The sequence below is a fragment of the Marmota flaviventris genome, chromosome X (assembly GCF_047511675.1).
Source record: "Marmota flaviventris isolate mMarFla1 chromosome X, mMarFla1.hap1, whole genome shotgun sequence".
Classification (NCBI taxonomy): domain Eukaryota; kingdom Metazoa; phylum Chordata; class Mammalia; order Rodentia; family Sciuridae; genus Marmota; species Marmota flaviventris.
This window is the reverse complement of record NC_092518.1, coordinates 135,409,560-135,430,345: the sequence shown is the minus strand read 5'-3', so window position 1 is coordinate 135,430,345 and position 20,786 is coordinate 135,409,560. Positions and strand designations below refer to the sequence as shown.

Here is a 20,786-nt window from a genome sequence, read left to right as displayed (position 1 = left end):
CAAGGACACACTATCTTACCATCTTCTTTAAGGCTTACCTCCTCTTTCCAACCCATTCCTTTGGCTTTATACAAGGAAAGATGAAACTATCTTTAAAAAAAATGTGAATTATCCAGTTTTCAGGACTCATACTGGGTCACAAATGGTGTATACATTTATTTGTTTCATATTTTACAGATTTGTAGAGAAAAAAGACTAGTACATAATGTTGAGGTTGTGAATTATGCAGGCATCATCTTCCAAACCAAAGCTTACTTAATGGCTACTAATACATGGTGGCTTTTTTTTTTTGCTATGCCTCACTGTTATCCTCCTTACCACAATATAATCACATAATGGAAATAAGAAAGGAGAATAACCAGAATATTGAATTTAAGACATTTCTCAATTAATTAGCTATCATTTGCAGTTTCTCTAATTTATATCCTGAAAAATATTATCACATTCCATACTTACTGAATCCACGAGATTTTCTGTTTTATCTATCAATAATTCCAATCTTTCTCCACGCTGAGCTACTAGATCTGAAAATATGAGAAAAAAATGTTTTATATTAAAAATATGCAATTTTTGTTTTTGTTTTTTTTGGAGGGAAGGGGGGTATCCGGAATTGAATTCAGGGGCACTCAACCACTGAGCCGCATCCCCAGCCCTATTTTGTATTTTCTTTAGAGACAGGGTCTCACTGAGCTGCTTAACACCTCACTAAGTTGCTGAGGCTGACTTTGAACTCACGATCCTCCTGCCTCAGCCTCCAGAGCCCCTAGGATTACAGGTATGCACCACCATGCCTGGCTTTGTGTTTGTTTAATTGAAATTTTATTTTAATTTAGATGGTATTCTTGACAGCTCATATTTATAACAGAAGTGCTTACACCTTTAAGTAATAAAAGAAATTTGTTTTGTTCTGCCATGTCATCCTGCCATGATATGCTACCCTTATCAGAGGCCCAAAGCAATGGGACTACTTGATCTTGGACTGATACCTTAAGAACCATGGGCCAAAATAAATCTTTCTTCCTAATAAATTAAAAAATATTTTAGTAAAGCTCATCAAATAAAGTAGGGGTTGACATTTTTTTTTCCTGTAAAGGGCCAGTTACTAAATATTTTAGGCTTTGTGTGCCATACATTCTCTATTGCAATTACTTTCACTATGCCAGAAATAGAAAATATGTAAATGAATTGTTATAACTGTATTCCAATGAAATTTTATGTAGAACAACAGGCAGTAGACCAGACTTGACCCAAGAACTATAGTTTGTAAATCCCTCTCTTCCAGTGTCTCTTTCAGCGACACAGAAGCTCTCTTCTTGGTAAGTACAGCTTGGGGACTCCCTTTTTCCCACAGGTCCCAGTCAAGAGCTATTCCCTTTTCCAAGGAAAGGCAGGTTACCATCCTTTATCATTCCACTCTCTGCTCAATTCTGTGCTGCAGAAGCTCAGTTATGGGGAGGAAGAGCTAATAGGTTTGGGGTTCCTTTCCTCTACTTAGCCTTTACCCATAGGACAGAAGCTAACCTCAGATGGCAGGCCAAGAATACTGGGTCCTAACTGCTCTTCCTTCTATTCAGAGTGAAGTTTCCATGCTATGAGGGAAAAATGAAGAAGAAGAGGTTACCCAGCCCTCCATTGGTAAGGAAAGGGTGCCACTCCAAGAGAAGTAGTCCACTGTCACTATTAATAACTACAGAGCAGTGGCTCAGAGATTTTTTTACCAGGGGAAAGGTAAGCCTTATGAACACAGAGCTTTCCCTAGGGTGACAGACTATTTGGAATAGAGTACAGGGAAGTTCAAGCCTAAGGGTACTATCAAAAATGAGATGTTGGAAGTAAGCAAATAACATGAGACTGCAACTTCATGAGAAAATCAAGCTAAACTATGGGCCAGCTAAAAATTTAACAGAGAAACACAGAAAAGGCAACTAACAGGAGCCCTCCTAGGATCAGAACAAGCCTCCAAAACTGCCCCTCAAATGGAACCCACATCTAATTATATCAGATTGGAGCAATTTACCTCTGGGGCACTATCAAAAGCAACAAACTAGCCTGTAATTAGTGGAGACTCACAACTGAGTAAGAGACAGCAGCAAAGCAATAGGAAGTTTAACAGAAAAATCAATAAAACAGATACTCAAACAGATATATGTTATTCCAGAGTGACAGTGTGCATACCCAAGGCTATTCCTTCTGAGGATTGGCACTGGAGGATGCATACTGTGGAAAAAATGAGCTTTAATTATAAAGTCCAACTCAATCACAAAACAAATAAACAAGCAGACAATAAGCCCTGGGGGGGGGGGGGCGGAATCAGTACCTCAAATTGCTAAAATACATTATTTAAAATGTCCATTTTCAACAAAAATTATGAGGTATAAAGAAACAAACAAAAAAGCATGACCCATACATAGGAAAAAGAACATGGAAGAGAAAAATGACTGAGGAATACAGCTGCTGAAAGTAGCAAAAACTTCAAAGTACCCACAATACACATATTCTGTGAACTAAAGGAAACTATGCTTACAGAAGTCAAGGGAAGATATGATGACAACGTCTCATTAAATAAAGCAATAGAGTTAAAATTAATTTTGAAAGGACCAAGTAGAAATTGAGCACTATAAAATAAATGAAAAATTTACTTGAGGAAATGAGCAGTAGATTGGAGCAGAGAGAAGAATCAGCAAACTTGAAGATAGGTCAACTTAGAGTATCTCTTATGAAGATACAAAAAGAATGAAGAAAAATAAACAGAGCCTCAGAGAAATGTTGGACACCAAAAATGCACCAACATATGAGTAATGGGAATACCATTGGAAGTGGAGCTAGAGAAAGGAGAAAAATATTTGAAGAAATATTAGTGAAATCCCAAATTTGATGAAAAACATTAATTTACACATCTAAAGAATTAAAAAAAAATTACAATAAGGAGAAACAGAGAGTTCCACAACTGAATACACCCTAGCTAAAACAAAGACAAGAAAAATCTCTCTTTTTTTTTTTTTTTTGGTACCAGGGATTGAACTTAGGTACAGTTGACCACTGAACCACATCCTCAGCCCTATTTTGTATTTTATTTAGAGACAGGGTCTCACTGAGTTGCATAGCACCTCGCCATTGCTGAGGCTGGCTTTGAACTGTTGATACTCCTGTTTTAGCCTCCTGAGCCACTGGGATTACAGACTTGTGCCATCACACCCAGCAAGACAAGGAAAATCTCAAAAGTAGCAAATAAAAGCAATTTATCACACACGTGAGAAAACCAGTAAAAGATGACTTCTCATCAGAAACAATGGAAGCCAGAAGGTAGTGAGATGACATTCTAAGTGACGAAAGAAAAAAAAAATATTTCAACCAAGAATCATCTATTAAATAAAATGATCTTTTAAAAATGAAGGTGAGGGGCTGGGGTTGTTCTCAGTGGTAGAGTGCTCACCTAGCATGTATGAGCGCTCGCCTAGTACTGGGTTTGATCCTTAGCACCACATAAAGATAAGTAGTACATGAAGGTATACCAAAAAATGAAGGTAAGCTGGGCATGGTGGCACATGCCTGTGATCCCAGCAGCTCGGGAGGCTGAGACAGGAGAATCATGAGTTCAAACCCAGCCTCAGCAACAGTGAGGTGCTAAGCAACTCAGACCCTGTCTCTAATCCTTTTTTTTTTTATACTTTTTTAGTTGTTTTTTTTTTTTTTTTACAGGGCTGAGGACCGAACCCAGGGCCTTGCGCATGCTAGGCAAGCGCTCTGCCACTGAGCTAAATCCCCAACCCCAGATCCTGTCTCTAAATAAAATACAAAATAGGGCTGGGGATGTGGCTTAGTGGTTGAGTGCCCCTGAGTTCAATTCCTGGTACAAAAAAGAAATGAAGACCAAGAAAAAACATTCAAGCTAAGAATGTGTCACTAGCAGAATTGTGTTATAAATAAAGAGGGGCAGGGTTGTAGCTCAATGGTAAAGTGCTTGCCTACCATGTGTGAGGTGCTGGGTTAGATCCTCAACACCACATAAAAATAAATAAATAAAAATAAAAACAAAAATTTAAAAAAAGAAATAATAAAGAAAAAATTTCAGGCTAAAACCAGAATGCCAAACTGTAATCTAAATCTACACATACACACACATAAAGATAAAGATAATTATGTACAAATGTTTGTATAAAACAATATATGTATTATTTTACTGTTGGTCATATGCCATACAGGGATATAATAAATTTTAAAATAAAAGTATAAAGGAGATGAATACAAAAGTGTATTGAAGCAAGGAAATAATAGATGATAGTAATTCAAATCCCTGGAAAAAATGAAAATAACCAGAAATTGTAAGGTTTATAAAATAAATTTACTGAGTTTGTTACATATATGGACATATTATATGCTGAAATAATAGCACAAAAGGGGGAAGAATGAATAAATTGTGTAAGAGTAACATTTACGTATATCATTGGAATTATATTTATATAAATCTGAAGTCAATTATGGTAAGTAAATATGTATAACATAAGCTCTGGAGAAAATACATATATAGTGAAAAAAATCTATATAGGACTTAAAACTCAGAAAATAGTCACTAAATTCAAAAGAATACAGTAATATAAAACCAGAAATAAATAAATAAGACATAATTTGTCTAGAAATTAGAAAATAAAATAGCAGACATAAATCCATATATGTCAGTTAGGGGTGGTGGTGCAGTCCCTGGATATGGTGATACATGCTTGCAGTCCCAGCTACTTAGGCACCAGAGGGAGGATCTACTCTGTCTCAAAACAAAAAATTCTTACCACATTATATAACACTAAATATCAAATGATGAAACAACATAATAAATGATATTGTTAGACTGAATAAATTAAATCCAACTGTATGCTCTTTACAAGAGATACACTTTAGATTCAAAGATACAAATAAGCTGATAAAAGCAACCAGAAGAGAGCACACAGAAAACAAAGTATATTTTAAAACAAAAGCCCATCAGTAGAGATAAAAAGGACAGTCTTTAAAGATAAAAGGGCCAACTGATGAGTCTATAGCTAATTATGAACATAATAAATGCACCTAAAAAGAGAGACTGAAAATATATGAAGCAAAAACTGACAAAATTAAAAAGAAAGACAATTCAACAATAATAGTTGGAAAGTTTGGTATAAAATTTCAATAATGGCTAGAAAAACTAGGCAACAGATAAACAGAAATTAGAAGACTTGAACAATACAATAAATCAACTAAACACAAAACACACATACAGAGCATTCTACCAGCAATAATACAGTAACATTTTTTCTCAAGTGCTTATAGAATATTCCATTGGTAGACAATATATTTGGTCATAAAATGACCCCCAATAAATTTAAGTGATCCTCTATAACTACAAAGGAACACAATTAGAAATCAGTAACAAAAAGCAACTTGGGAAATTCAAAAATATATAAAAATTAAACATCCAATCCTAAATAACCAAATGGTCAAAGAAGAAATCACAAGGGAAATTAGAAAATATTTTGACATGAATGAAAGTATAAAACAACATACTAAGACTGTTGGGAAGAAGTGAAAGCAGTGTATGGAGGGAAGTTTATAGCAGAGTACACCTAGATTAAAGAGAAGAAATTTGCTATAGTATTTGGAAATATAACCTTTGGAAGATAATTAAATTTAGATGAGATTGCAGAGGATACATTGCTGTCATGATAGAACTAATTCTCTTATAAGAAGAGACATCAAAGAGCAAGCTCTCTTTCTCCTTGTCATGTGAGGACACAGGGAAAAGCTGCTGTCTGTAAGTCAGGAAAAGAGCCCTCACCAGAATGTGACCATGCTGGTAACCTGATCATGGATTTCTAGCCTCTAGATATGTGAGAAAAAAAATTCTATTGCTTAAGTAACCCAGTCTGCAGTATTCTGTTATGGTGACCCAAGCTAAAACAAATTAATCTCAAGTCAATAACCGAATTTTTCACTCTATAAGACTTCATAAAGAAACACTAACTAAATCCAAAACTAGCAGTGGTAAAGAAACGAAGATTAGAGCAGAAAAATTAGGGAAGACATATATATATATAAACAACAACAACAATGAAACCAGAAATTGGTTCTTTGAAAAGTTCAGCAAAATTGACAAAGATTTATACAGAATGACCTAGAAGATGAGAGGGAAGACTCAACTATCACTAAAATCAGGACTAAAAGAAGAGGCAAATCACCATCAATCTTAGAGAAATGGAAAGAATCCTATGGGAATGCTATTAACAAAATTTTGTCAACAAATTAGATAAGTTAGAAATGGGCAAATTCCTAGAAAGATACAAAACACTGAAACAGACTCAAGAATGAATAGAAGGGGCTGCAGCTGTGTGGCTCAGTGGTAGAGTGCTTGTCTAACATATGTGAGGCACTGAGTTTGATTCTCCACACACATAAAAATAGATAAATAAAATAAAGGTATTGTGTTCATCTATAACTAAAAAAATTTTAAAAAAAAAGAATCAATAGAAAATCTGAACAGAACTACAAGTACAGAAATTGAATTAGCAATTTTTAAACTCTGCCCGAAGAAAGGTCAAGGCCCCAGCTGGCTTCAAAGGTGAATTCTACCAAACATTTCAAGAATAATTCATATCCAATTTTTCACAAAATTTTCCAAAAATAGAAAAGAACACTTGTCAACATATTTTAGAAGGGCAGTATTACCTTTGTATCAAAACCAAACAAAGACATCCATCACAAGAAAACAACAGACCAAAATCTCTTATATAGACATTAAAAATCCTCAATAAAGTATTAGCAAAATGAATACAGCAATAAATAAAAAGGATTATATGGAATTTATGTGGAATTTATTTTAGAAATGCAACATTCATTTAATATCTGAAAATCGGTTACTATAACATATCATATGATTAAAGAACAAAAATAATACATTCATTTCAATATATAAAAGTTTGACAAAATCCAGTATCTTTTAATGATAAAACTACTCAACAAACAAAAAATAGAAGGGAATTTTCTCACTTGATAAAGGGCATCTGTGAAAAACCCACGTCTAATTTCATACCTAACTGCAAAAAACTTCCCATATCTCCCTAAGACCAATAATAAGAAAATGATACACACTTCCACCACTTCTATTTAACACTGTACTGAAGGTTATAGCTAGAGCAGTTAGGCTATAGAAGGCAATAAAGGCATCTGGAATGGGAAGCAAAAAGACAAAAAACTTTAAATACATTCAACAAAATTGTGTGATACAAGATCAATATAAAAATCAACTGAAACTCTATGTATTAGTAATGAACAATACAAAAATTAAAGAGAAATATTCTACTTATAATAAAATCAATAATGACCAAATGGGATAGGAAAGGCAGCAAAATTCAACAGACACTAGTATGACAGTATGTATAAACGTGGATGTGTAACCGATGTGATTCTGCAATCTGTACACGTGGTAAAAATGGGAGTTCATAACCCACTTGAATCAAATGTATGAAATATGATATGTCAAGAGATTTGTAATGTTTTGAACAACTAATAAAAAATAATGACCAAATGGGATGGCATCAAACTAAAAAGCTTCTTCATAGCAAAGGAAACAATCAAGAACAAGCGAGAGTGCCTACAGAATGGGAGAAAATCTTTGCCACCTGTACCAGAGATAGAGCATTAATCTCCAGGATACACAAAGAACTTAAAAAACTTAACACCAGAAAAATAAATAACCCAATCAATTAAAGGGCAAAAGAACTGAACAGGCACTTCACAGAAGAAGAAATATGAACAGTCAACAAATATATAAAAAATGTTCACATCTCTGGCAATTAGGGAAATGAAAATTAAAACTACACTGAGATTCCATCTCACTCTTGGCAATTATCAAGAATATAAGTATCGAGGACAGAAGATGGCAGGCCAGAGGGAGGCAGCATTCTGTGTCACTCCATGATCCAGATCTCACCTACTTGGAATACTTCATCTATGAGAGGGTTAGAAGACCCCTATACAGCTGATTTCTGCAGAAATCACCAGTGCTGTGACCCCGCGCAGGGCTCTGAGCCTCAGCGTTTGAGTAGGACTCCAGACTCCTGGCTCCCAAAACCCAAAGCCCGCAGTTCTACCCCATGTAGGGCTCTCAAGTGCCTTAGCATAAGCACCTATCAGCACCTCTGCAGAACTCTCAGACTTCGCTCTGCTCCCACGCAGGTCACTCTACTGCTACTTACCCACAGCACAAAGCCATCGCCTGGCTCCCCCCACCTCACCAGACACCCCGTGCTGGAAGCAGTTGCCTCCATCTTGGATAACCTTTCTCGCTATATTAGGTGGGGGCAGCTCCCAGACTGGATCTCCATTCTGGCCAGGTACCAGGTTTCCAACTCCCTCTTTCCCCAGCAGCAATAACACAGTAACTACCCAACACAAAAACAGCTCTCAGCTGGACAGGTGTGCAGTGCGACCAGGGCACCACCCACCTGGTGTGAGCCTTGGTGTGAGAGGTCCCACAATTGGGAACTGCTAAGGGAGAGAGAGAGATGGGGCTAAACTTTGAGGCCTAACAGAGAGACCAGGAACTGGGAAATCTCCAGGCAAGAGAGGGAGATAGTACTGGGTGCTCAAGTCATACTAGCAATCCCAAAAGGAGACCCATGAGGTGCAGTCTCCCTGCAGGGACTGGCAGGTGCCATTCCCTGCTTCCAGGTGCCCTGCCCTACGACCAGTTTTCCCATGCTGGCTACCTCCACCATCCTGAGGGCAGAGACACCAGCTTACAACAGACAACCCCAACTATTGGATGAGAATGGAAGCAGGAAAGATACAGATCTCTAAAACTAGCACAACCCTGGTTTCTTCCTTTGGGTATTTTTAATTTTTTTTTTCTCTTTGTCTTCTACCCTTCTATCCTCCAGCACTCACATCCCCAACATATGTGAAACCAAGAACGTTGCATGAAATAGGATTTTGAGGACTAAATCATCTAAATAATATAATATAGAGGTGTTGTATATGCCCTTTTTCTGCTATTTTTTCTTCTTTCATTTTTCTTTCCTCCTCCAAATTTTACTATTTTAACATCTTGTATTTTTCTAAATACATATGTGTGTTTGTTTTATGTACAATACTGTCTTCCTATGTACTTGCCTACCCTAAATTACTTCCTGTCTATTTTCTTGCTACTAACCCTCTTCATTAGATTTCTCTTTCACACTTCCAAAGATATATTAACTCTATATCCTCAAATCCCACCTCCTCAGCATGTCATCCTAAGCCCCACCCCCAGTTCATTGTCCACTGTCAGAAACTGTAAATCTTTTTACGAAATTACTGATTATATTTTAGATAATAATTGAATCCAACATTTCTGTACATTGACACTAAACTGTGAACATCTTAATAACAACAAATTGTTTATACGTGTTATATTGTTGATATTGGGATCTGTTAACATTGTCCTTCCCCACAAAGGAGGGATCTTGGAACGAACCCTACAAGAGCACTACAAACCTGTAGGGTAAAACAATAACACCTGTAGGGTAAAAACAGTAACACCCACAGAGCTGGAAAGGAAGACATATGAGCAACATGAAAAGACAAGGGAAGAAAGTGCCCCAAACAAATCAAGACATCACATCATTAGAATCATTGGAAGCCACAGCAGAAGAAATGACAGAGAAGGAGTTCAGGGTGTACATGGTTAAAATGTTCTGTGAACTCAAGGAAGATATAAGAAAGCAAATACAGGCAGTGAGAGATCACTTTGACAAGGAGCTGTATAAACAAATACAGGAAGCAAAAGATCACCTCAACAGGGAGTTAGAGATTCTAAAACAAACAAACAAACAAACAAACCAGAAATCCTTGAAATGAAAGAAACAATAAGCCAAAATAAAAGCTCAAATGAAAGCCTCACCAACAGAGTAGACCACTTGGAAGATAGGACATCAGACAATGAAGATAAAATATATATTCTTGAAAAGAACGTAGACTACACAGTGATAATGGTAAGAAACCATGAGCAGAACATTCAAGAAATATGGGATAGCATAAAAAGACCAAATTTAGGAGTTATTGGGATACAGGAAGGCATAGAGGTTCAAACCAAAGGAATGAGTAATCTATTTAATGAAATAATGTCAGAAAACTTTCCAAACATGAAGAATGAAGTGGAAACCCAAATTCAAGAAGCCTACAGGACACCGAATGAACAAAACCACAACAGAGCCACATCAAGACATATTATAATAAAAATACCCAACATATGGCGAGCATGCGGGAAAAAAGTACACTCATACACTGCTGGTGGGACTGCAAATTGTGCAGCCAATATGGAAATGGAACCACCATTTGACCCAGCTATCCCTCTTCTTGGACTATACCCAAAGGACTTAAAAACAGCATACTACAGGGACACAGCCACATCAATGTTTATAGCAACACAATTCACAATAGCTAAACTGTGGAGCCAACCTAGATGCCCTTCAATAGATGAATGAATAAAAAACTATGGCATATATACACAATGGAATATTAGTCAGCAATAAAAGAGAATAAAATCATGGCATTTGCAGGTAAATGGAGGGAGTTTGAGAAGATAATGCTAAGTGAAGTTAGCCAATTCCCCCCCAAAATGTCGAATGTTTTCTGTGACATAAGCAGGATGATTCATAGTGGGGTAGGGAGGGGGAGCATTAGAGGAATAGCTGAACTGTAAATAGGGCAAAGGGGTGGGAGGGGAAGGGAGGAAGCAGGGGGTTAGCAATGACGGTGGAATGTGATGGACATCATTATCCAAAGTACATTTATGAAGACACGAAGTGGTGTGAACATACTTTCTATACAACCAGGGGTATGAAAAATTGTGCTGTATATGTGTAATAAGAATTGTAGGGCTGGGGATGTGGCTCAAGCAGTAGCACACTCGCCTGGCATGCGCGGGGCACTGGGTTCAATCCTCAACACCACATACAAATAAAAATAAAGATGTTGTATCCACTGAAAGCTAAATAAATAAATAAATAAATAAATAAATAAAAGAATTGTAATGCATTCCACTGTCATTTATTTTTAAAAAATCAATAAAAATTTTAAAAATAAATTAAAGAGTATAAGTATCAATTTGGCAAGGATGTGTCGGAGGGATACACTCATTCATTGTTGATGGGACTGCAAACTGGTGCAACTACTCTGGAAAGCAGTATGGAGATTTCTCAAAAAACTTGGAATGAATCCACTTTTTGACCCAGTTATCCCTTTCCTAGGTTTATGCCCAAATGATTTAAAATCAACATATTATAGTGACACAGCCACATTAATGTTTCCAGCAGCTCAATTCATAACAGTAAAGCTATGGAAGCAATCTAGGTGCCTTTCAACATATGAATGGATAACAAAATGTAGCATATATAAACAATGGAATATTACTCAGCCATAAGGAAGAATGACATTTGCCAGCAAATGGATAGATCTGGAGATTATCATGCTAAATGAAATAAACCAGTCCCTCAAAACAAAAGATGAAATGTTTTCTCTGATAATGTGGAAGCTAGCCTACAATAAGTGGGATGGTGAGGAGAAGAATAGACATGCAGTAGATTAGATAATGAGGAATGGAGGGCAGGGAGGGGCAATAGGAAAAGGAAAGACAATGGAATAAATCTGGTAATAATTTTCCCATGTACCTATATGAAACACAGTGAATCCCACAATCATATACATCCATAAGAATGATATCCTAACTAGCATAATATATATTCCATGCCTATATGTCAAAATGGATTCTATTATCATGTATAAGTAAAAAAATCATCAATCAATAAAATAAAATAAAATATTTAGTAATAAAGCAAGAAGGATGTTTTGAGAGATACTGCTAAAGATAAATTACTCTGACACTTGTTAAAAATTGTAGGACAGTGGAAGAGATCTGAGGGGCAGGAACATTGTGGCAGGGCTGGCTGGGCTGAACATTCAAAGACAAGATGCAGGACCCCAATGCAGACACTGAATGGAATGACATCTTACGCAAAAGGGCATCCTTCCCTCAAAGGAAGTCTGAAAGAATTGGAGAAGGTGGAAAAGGAGGAGCAGCAAATTCTCTAGCAGTCAGTGGTGCAAACATATGAAAAGAGAAAGGATAATGAAGATAAATTTAATGAGGAAGACAAATGGGCTACTGAAATGTATAGGCAACAAAGACTGGCTGAGTGGAAAGCAACTTGACTGAAAAATAAATTTGGCAAAGTTTTGGAGATCTCAGGAAAGGATTATGTTCAAGAAGTTATGAAAGCTGGTGAGGGCTTATGAATAGTCTTGTACCTTTACAACCAAGGGTGAGCTAATCTTCCACATGGTCTATAAGCTGTTGGTTGGAATTTATGTCTTGAACCTGTATTAAGCTTAATATCAGAGGTTTTGTGTTTTGTGTTCCACTAACATTCTGTATTTTTATTGCCAATTTGCCAAAAACTTAGTGCCTGATTCTCATCTTAAGGCTTTCAAATTAATATTTATTAATGATATAAGCGCCTTTGTTAAAGTATGGAATGAAGACTTAATATTCTTTTATTGGAAATGATTCCTGGATGGAAAGGAGAAATACTAAGGAATGATACTGGCCAAATTATACTGTTATATTAAGTACATGTGTGAGTACATAACAACAAATCCCATCATTATGTACAACTATAACACACCAGTAAAACTACGGAAAAAATTGTAGGACATATTTTATTTAAGGCTATTGCAAGAGGGGTCTTAGTTCAACTCATAACATAATAAGGGCAATGAAAATCTATCGCCAGTGTACACAATATAGTGTTAGTGGATGGAAAATTACTAAGAAGAGACATCACGGGCAAGGGGGTTCTTGCTAAATTGTTCTAAAACAGGATTCTTGCTAAGAGTGAGCCAGACTTATATATTAAATGTAGGGGATGAGGAACTTGATCAGATATTAGGGTCACAGATATCAAGGGTGGAATATTAACTTAGCAGGAGTCATTTTAAGGCTTGCTTTAAGCAGGCCAAGGACAGAGCCCAAGGATGAAGCCTAGCTGAATAGTGAGTAGGCTCAGAGAAGTCTGCCTGAAGCTTAGTCAAACAGAGTCTCTTTTGTCATGTAAGACTTTTACACTGAAAACTATAAAACATTGTTGAAAAAAATAAAGATGTAAATGAATACAAAGATGTCTCACATTTATGGATCAGAAGTTTAACAGTTTAAATAGCGAAACTCCCAGATTCAACACAATTACTGAAATCCATGATAGTTTTTGTTTGTTTTGTTATGCAGAAACAAACAAGCTCACCTTAAAGTTCAGAGAGAAATAAAAGTACCCAGAATGGCCAAAGCCATCTTCAGAAGAACACAAAGTTGAAAAATTAATATTTCCTGATTTTAAAACTTATTACAAAGCTATGATAATCAGGAGAGTATGGTACTGGCATAAAGTTAAATGGAACGGAACCAAAGGTCCAGAAATAAAGCCATACATTTGTGGATAACTAATTTTCCATAAGAGTGTTAAAACCATTCAATGATGAAAGAAACTCTTCAACAAATGGCTCTGGGACAAATATATATATTTGGACTACTTCCTTATACCAAACACACAGTGACTCAAAATAAATCACAGATCTAAATGTAAGAACTAAACTATAAAACTCTTGGGAGAAAACTCTTGAGATTTAAGTCTTGGTAACCTTGGCTTAGGCAATTATATTCCTAGAAATGACAAGAAAAAAATGAACCAGACTTTATTAAAATTTAAAACTTTTGTGTTTCAAAAGACACCATAAAGAAAGTGTAGAAAAACAACTCACTGAATGGGATAAAACATTTGTAAATTGTGTGTCTGAAGGGTGTACTACCTAGTAAATATAAAATACTCTTATAGTTCAACCATAAAAAGACGAATAATCCTCTTAAAAATGGCAAAGGATTTTTTAATAGATATTTATGCAAAGAGAGAAAATATATGAATGGCCTCTAAGTACATAAAAAGATGTTCAACATCATTAGCCATCAGGGAAACACAAATCAAAAACACAATGAGGGTTGGGGTTGTAACTCAGTGGTAGAGCGCTTGCCTAGCACATGTGAGGCACTGGGTTCAATCCTCAGCACCACATAAAAATAAATAAATAAATAAAATAAAGGTATTGTGTCTATCTACAACTAAAATATGTTTTAAAAACACAAGGAGATACCATTTCACACAAGCTTAGATTTAGTAATACATTTTATCAAGGACATGGAGAAGTTGGACCTCATAAATTGTTACTGGAAATATACAGGAAAATTTGGCCCTTCTTCAAAATGTAAAACAGAGTTACCATGAGACACAGCAATTCTGTTCCTATGTATATATACTCAAGATATCAATGGATGTGTAACTGATGTGATTCTGCAATCTGTATACGGGGTAAAAATGGGAGTTCATAACCCACTTGAATCAAAGTGTGAAATATGATATATCAAGAACTATGTAATGTTTTGAACAACCAACAATAAAAATTAAAAAAAAAAGAAAAAGAAAAAAAAAGATAGCTGAAAACATGTTCAATCAAAAACTTGCACACAAATGTCCACAGCAGCATTATTAATAATGGCCAGGAAATGGAAAGTACTTAAATGACCATTAATCGATAAGGGAATATTAATCAGTTATAAAAATGAATGAAGTACTGAGAGATGCTACAAGATAAATGACTCTCAACATTGTTATGGTAAAGCGAAAGATGCCAGGACACAAAATGTCACATGTGATTCCATTTATATAAATTGTCCAGAATAGGCCAAATTTATAGAAACAAAAGGGAGATTAATCATTGCTGGGGCCTAGGAGTTGAGGGGAAATGGGGAGTGACTGAAAATGTGTACAGCGTTTCTTTTCAGGGTGATAAAAATGTTCTAAATTGCAGCCATGGCTGTACCACTCTGTGAATATAATAAAAAACAATGAATTGTATACTTTAAGTGGGTGAATTACATGATATGAAAATATTCAATTATGCAGTTACAAAAGTCAAAGGAAAATAACTGCAAATATGTTTTCTATATTTCTGATTTGCTGTTTCTATACCTCTAAAAACAAGTCATTTAGAAGTTGACTACAAAGGCTGATTTTTATATATATATGATTACATTACAGATGATTCTACATCATGTACAACCAAAAGAATGAGAAATTATACTCCATTTATGTATAATGTGTCAAAATGCATTCTACTGTCATGTATAACTAATTAGAACAAATTAAAAAAGGGTGATTTGCTGGAAATTTTATGCATCTGCAATAAATAAATGATATTGTAGTAGTGGTCAACCTTCTTTTTCAGGCAGAATACATACATTTGGTGACAAAGAAAAAGTGAGAAGCTTTAGTAGTTCTCTTGACAGATATTCTAGTCTCTGTCTAAATATATTAGTAAAACTAAAATCAAAGGGGAAATCACTTTAGTCAAGACACATACAAAGAAACAAAAATGGTTTTGTATTTTATTAATCCTATTCCTAGGAATTAATCTCAAGCCAAAAAAAGATTAAACACTATTATTTTAATGCAGATCTCTTAATCAGTACTATTTAAAGAATGTTTGAAAGTGGTTTAACTAAGTCTAAGCACACTATTAAGTCCAATTGACATTACTTTCACAGCAAGACACAGCATTGATTTACATCCTTCATCAAGCTCCTTATCTAGTAGCAAAACAGCACTCTGAGTAACACAGCTCTAAGGAACCTAGGTGTCCAAAATAAGGACATGGTTAGGTAAACTGTGATATATTACCTAAATGAAATACTGTATGAGGATAAAGTGACCTAAAAATAGTTGACCATTATTCAATTCTTATTATATGTCAGTCACTGTACAAAGTTCTTTCTATATACTATCTCATTTATCCTTGTAATCTTAGGTTCTATTATCAGCATTTTTTTTTGCAGGTTAGAAAATGAAGCTTAGAGAAATTAGAGGATTGCTAAAAGGCTAACAGCTGGCAGGAAATACAATTAAAACTAAAATTCAGGCATATGACTCTAAATCTAGCCACTTTACTATACTGCCTCCACAAAACTGAATATAAACTATATTAAGTATAACTGGGGATAAAAATTTAAAAGGAAACAATGGAAATGAATCTTAAGAAAAATAAAACTTGGAGTAAAATTTTAAAATGGTTTTCATGATTTGTAACTGTTCTAAGAATAAATGTAAAAGTAATTCAAATAGTAAATCAAAAATTATGAATAGACATTTATAATATTTGACCATGTCTCAAATATAAAGCAGTTATATAATGACTTCATTCAATTCTGTAAAAATATTACTTTTAGAAGATATATTTAAAAGGGTGGCTCTCTAACTTGAATATGCATTGGAGTCCCCTAGAGAGTTGTGAATACACAGCTTGCTGAACTGCATCCCCAGAATGTCTGATTCAGCAGGTTTGGTTTGGGTCCCCAAATTTGCATTTCTAATAAGCTTCCAGGCGATGTTGATGCTGCTAAATACTAACATCATCTTAAATTTAAATATCACTGATAAATCAATTAAAAATAAATATGATACATCTCTTTGGATTATTTTAACATGCAAAGCATCTTATTTTGAAGAATACAACAGTATTTTGCCCCAATTCTTTTTCTTTCAATCAAGAGTCACAAATTCCCTAGGAAGGTCAAATAGTTATATTTAAAGTATTTACTGATAATATTAGTTGTCTGGGTATCACCAAACAAAACTGACAAAATTATTCTAAATTGCTAAAATAAGGTTTTTGTAATTTAGTCTTCTTAAGCAAACTAATAAATTTAGATTGAATAACAATCATGAATACTAAGATAAAACCATTCATACAAGCAGATAGTACCATAGGTAAATAACCTCCATGTCTCGGCCATATTTCAATTATCTTCTAATAGTGATAACAGAAAACACTGTTTGAGCTTCTCTAGAACAATTTGATCATAATCAAGTAATCCATTATCATTTCTGTCCATATGCTTGAAACTATGCCATTGAAACATACCTATGTTTCTGACCATGATTCCTTTCAGTTCATCCACTTGGGCTTGAGTCTCCATCACTTTGTCTAGGCCCTTATTCTCAGAGTGATGCTTCTATAAGAGAATAAGTTTTAACCTATGGCACCCAGACATTATTTACAATAGGAAAATAAAAGCAAGAAGAATGATAATTTATATTGAGAAATGCTATAAAATTTATATTACATAAAAGATATATTCTGCTTCACTATAAAATGGTATCAGACCGAGGGAAAATACTGGCAGCATAAAAATGCTTCTGTGTGAAATATAACTGTTACAGTATAAAAACAGCATCTTACATAAAATAAAATAAAATGTATTATAACATATCAAATACACACCTGATACTCATGGGGCAGAAGTGAAAGAATATGTAATCTATTTTCAGACAAGGAAGAGAAGAGAAAAAAAGAAGACTATAGTTGGGGTAGAAGAAACAGAACAGAGAAAAGGCACTCTAAATTGTTCCCCATTTCTTAGGTTTGATGAGTTAGGGACAGGCTCAGTTTCTTAGTATCTGTTCTATCTGCGGGGTTAATAGCATGCATCCTATTTTCATTTATTTCTCATAGAATCTAGAATCTAAGACACTGATCATAATATGTATTTTGAAATTATTATACATAACTAACAATTATGGAGTATTTAATATACACTGTTCCAGTTACTTCAATATGTTCAATGCTTCAACCTGGGGAGGGGGATGTTATTCAATCTACCCAAAAACTGTATAATGAAGATGCTTCCATTATCTCCATTTATAATGGGAAGCTGACATAGGTTTGCTCAAAGGGTCACATGCAAATCTGGAGCTACTGACAAACCAGCAAATTTGAAAGCTTTTCTGCCAGCTGACCCTACTTACTTTCGAATGTGCATTGGTATATATTTTGTTGGTAGTCTTTTTCTCAGCTTCACATATATGAACATTCCAAAGTGGGAAGTGTGAAACAAACCTACTGCTTAAATGATAAAGGTTTTATAATTAAGTAATTTAAAGGGATTTCATTTCCAAATAAATGAACACACAGGCACACATGCAAATGCATGTATTTAGAGGTATAGTACTCAAAAAGAATTTTAGAAAGAACACTAATAGAAGTGAAAAGTATTTAATTAAAATGTATTTATTTTCCACATTCAAAACAGAATCATAGCTAGCAGTTATGTGTTTGTACTCAAATAGTTTCATGAATAAAAGGTAAGCATCTTAAAAGGTGCTAAACATCATTAGAAATCACGAAAAATGTAAATTAAAACCATAATGAAATACCACTGTACATCCACTAAAATGGCTAAAATTAAAGACAGACAAAAGTGTTGACAAGGATGCACAGACACTAGAACTGCTGGTGAGAATGTAAAATGGTACAATCACTTTGGAAAAAAGTGTGATAATTTAAAAAATACACATCACTTACCATATGACCCAGCAATTCCATTCCTAGGTATTTACCAAAGAGAAACAAAAACATATGTCCACACAAAGACTTGTACGTGGAGATTCATAGCAGTTTTACTCATGATAGTTGAAAACTGAAAACAACCCAAATATCTAGCAACAGGTAAATGGATAAACGCACTATGGTATATGCATACAATACCACTCAGCAAAAAAGGAAGCAGACTACTGATTTACACAACATGGATGAATATCCAAAACTTTACACTGAGCAAAACAAGCAAGACACAAAGTGTACATACTGTATGATTCCATTTATAGGAATTTCTAGAAAAGACAAAACTAATTTATAGTGACAGAAAATAGATCAGAGGTTGCATAGGGAAGGGGACTGACTGGGAAGGGACATGAGAAAAACCTAATGGCATGGAAAGGCTGTCTGTCTTAACTTTGGTGATATTTCAAAGGGATATACATATGTAAACAATCACTGATTTGACCATTAGGGATTTATACAGACAAACAGATTTTCAAGTGATTAATGTGAAGTTTTAAAAAAATTAAATTTTAACTTATGGAAGGGTAGAAAATTTATATAGAGAATAAAAGACCACTTGGCATGTTGAGTGGATTTAAACAATATGATCTTTAATGTTCTTCCTAATCCTGAGATATTCTGGCCATTATTAATGGAAAAATATCATTAATTATTAGCTTTCTATATTAAAATGGCCCCTTCACATTTTTAACAGGGTTTTTTATTATGTTAGCTTATAGTAACAAACAGAAAAGTGTATTGCAAGTCAAGACTCCCTATATTCATGTGCTTTAAGGTAATAAAGAAGAAAATATGAATAAAAATAGTATATCCTGAGGAAGATCTTACCAGTTGTGCAGCCAAGACACTTGAGAACTCGCTATTCATGGCATATGGAAGTGCTGTCTGTGCCCTTGAGCCATAAGTTGTCTGGAACCTCTTCTTTACCTCATTCAAAAAATTGAAGGCTCGGGAACGTTCAAAATCCTGGAAGGCACCCAACATAGAGCTTGTATTTACAAAGTAAATAAAGATTATGTGGATGATTAGCAATAAAACAATAAAAAGCAGTAATATTTATTGAGTAATGACTATAAGGAGAACCTAGCACTGATCCCATTTTATAAATAAGGAAGAAAAACCTCTGAAATGATAGCTAACTTGCTGAAGTTCCAACAACTAGCAAATGAAAGAGGTGAGAATCAAATCCAAATATGTCTGTCTGGTTATTACCAGCAGAAGATAATGGTTCCTAGGTTATCAACTTCTTGAGGTCAGGAATTAGGTTTTACTTCCTCCATATCTTTCATCTATTAGAAAGTCCAGCATAAGAATATGTTCAATAAATTCATAATAATAATAGTCTTTCAAAGATAACACTATTGATAGGAACTTTGAATTGATATTTTCTAATAGTGGTTACACATTTGAAAGGGTCAAGTGACCTACACTTGTCTAGTTCCAGTCAGTCAAAAAGTGTATTTGTACGTGTATGCATGTGTGTGTGTGTGTGCATGTGTCAGCATGTAGACAACTATAGCTCATGGAATATAAGGTTCAAATCTGACCATTCCAGGCCTTCTGATATTTCCATCTACTCCAAGCTTTCACATCATTTACTTCAGATATATTTGTATTTTTTCTAATTTTAGAAAACACTGTGAAACCAAGGCTAAAAATCACTGTGATGATCACTGTGGTTGACAATCATTTCCATTTCACCCAAGATACTTAGTCATAGTCAAGGGTTCTTAAACTGGGATCAGTAGACAAAATTCAAGGGGCTACCGGACTTAGATAGAAAAAAATTGCACTATTATTTTCCCTAAACTTTAACTCAAATTTCAATTGTCAACGTAGGTAACCAGAGTAGTATTAAATTGTAACTTTGTCACCTATAGAAATCTTTGTTTTTCATATACCATCACAGGTTTCTAGATATCTTGAAATATCATTTACACTCATCATCATTTCAAAATTATTATTAGCTATTAGACCCACAGCAAAGTCTTAATAATGAGTTCTTAGAGTATCCATATTAATATATTTTAAAAAAAATATCCTGAAGGGGCTGGGGTTGTGGCTCACCGGTAGAGCACTTGCCTCACATGTGTGAGGCTCTGGGTTCAATCTTTAGCACCACTTAAAAAATAAATAAACAAAATAAAGGTAATTGTGTCCACTTGCAACTGAAAAAAAATTTAAAAATCCTGAATAGTTTGTGTGTGTGTGTGTGTGTGTGTGTATTTTGTTTTCAATATATTTGGTTTTGTTTGGAATCATATGTGTCTATTTCATTCATT

General features: G+C 34.7%; 1 protein-coding gene across 4 annotated transcripts in view; it reads right to left on the bottom strand.

Annotated features, from left to right (window-relative positions):
• The window catches only part of Vamp7 (vesicle associated membrane protein 7), a 46,439-nt gene that overhangs the window by 13,819 nt on the left and 11,834 nt on the right, over positions 1-20,786 (bottom strand). For 3 of the 4 annotated variants that reach the window (XM_071606207.1, XM_027923028.2, XM_027923027.2), the window contains exons 4-6: positions 19,333-19,470; positions 17,026-17,116; positions 457-524 (exon numbers count right to left, since the gene is read on the bottom strand). In XM_071606207.1, the coding sequence (XP_071462308.1) occupies positions 457-524; positions 17,026-17,116; positions 19,333-19,470 (297 nt within the window). The remainder of the gene's footprint in view (positions 1-456; positions 525-17,025; positions 17,117-19,332; positions 19,471-20,786) is intronic. The other variant, XM_027923025.2, reaches the window with a different exon arrangement.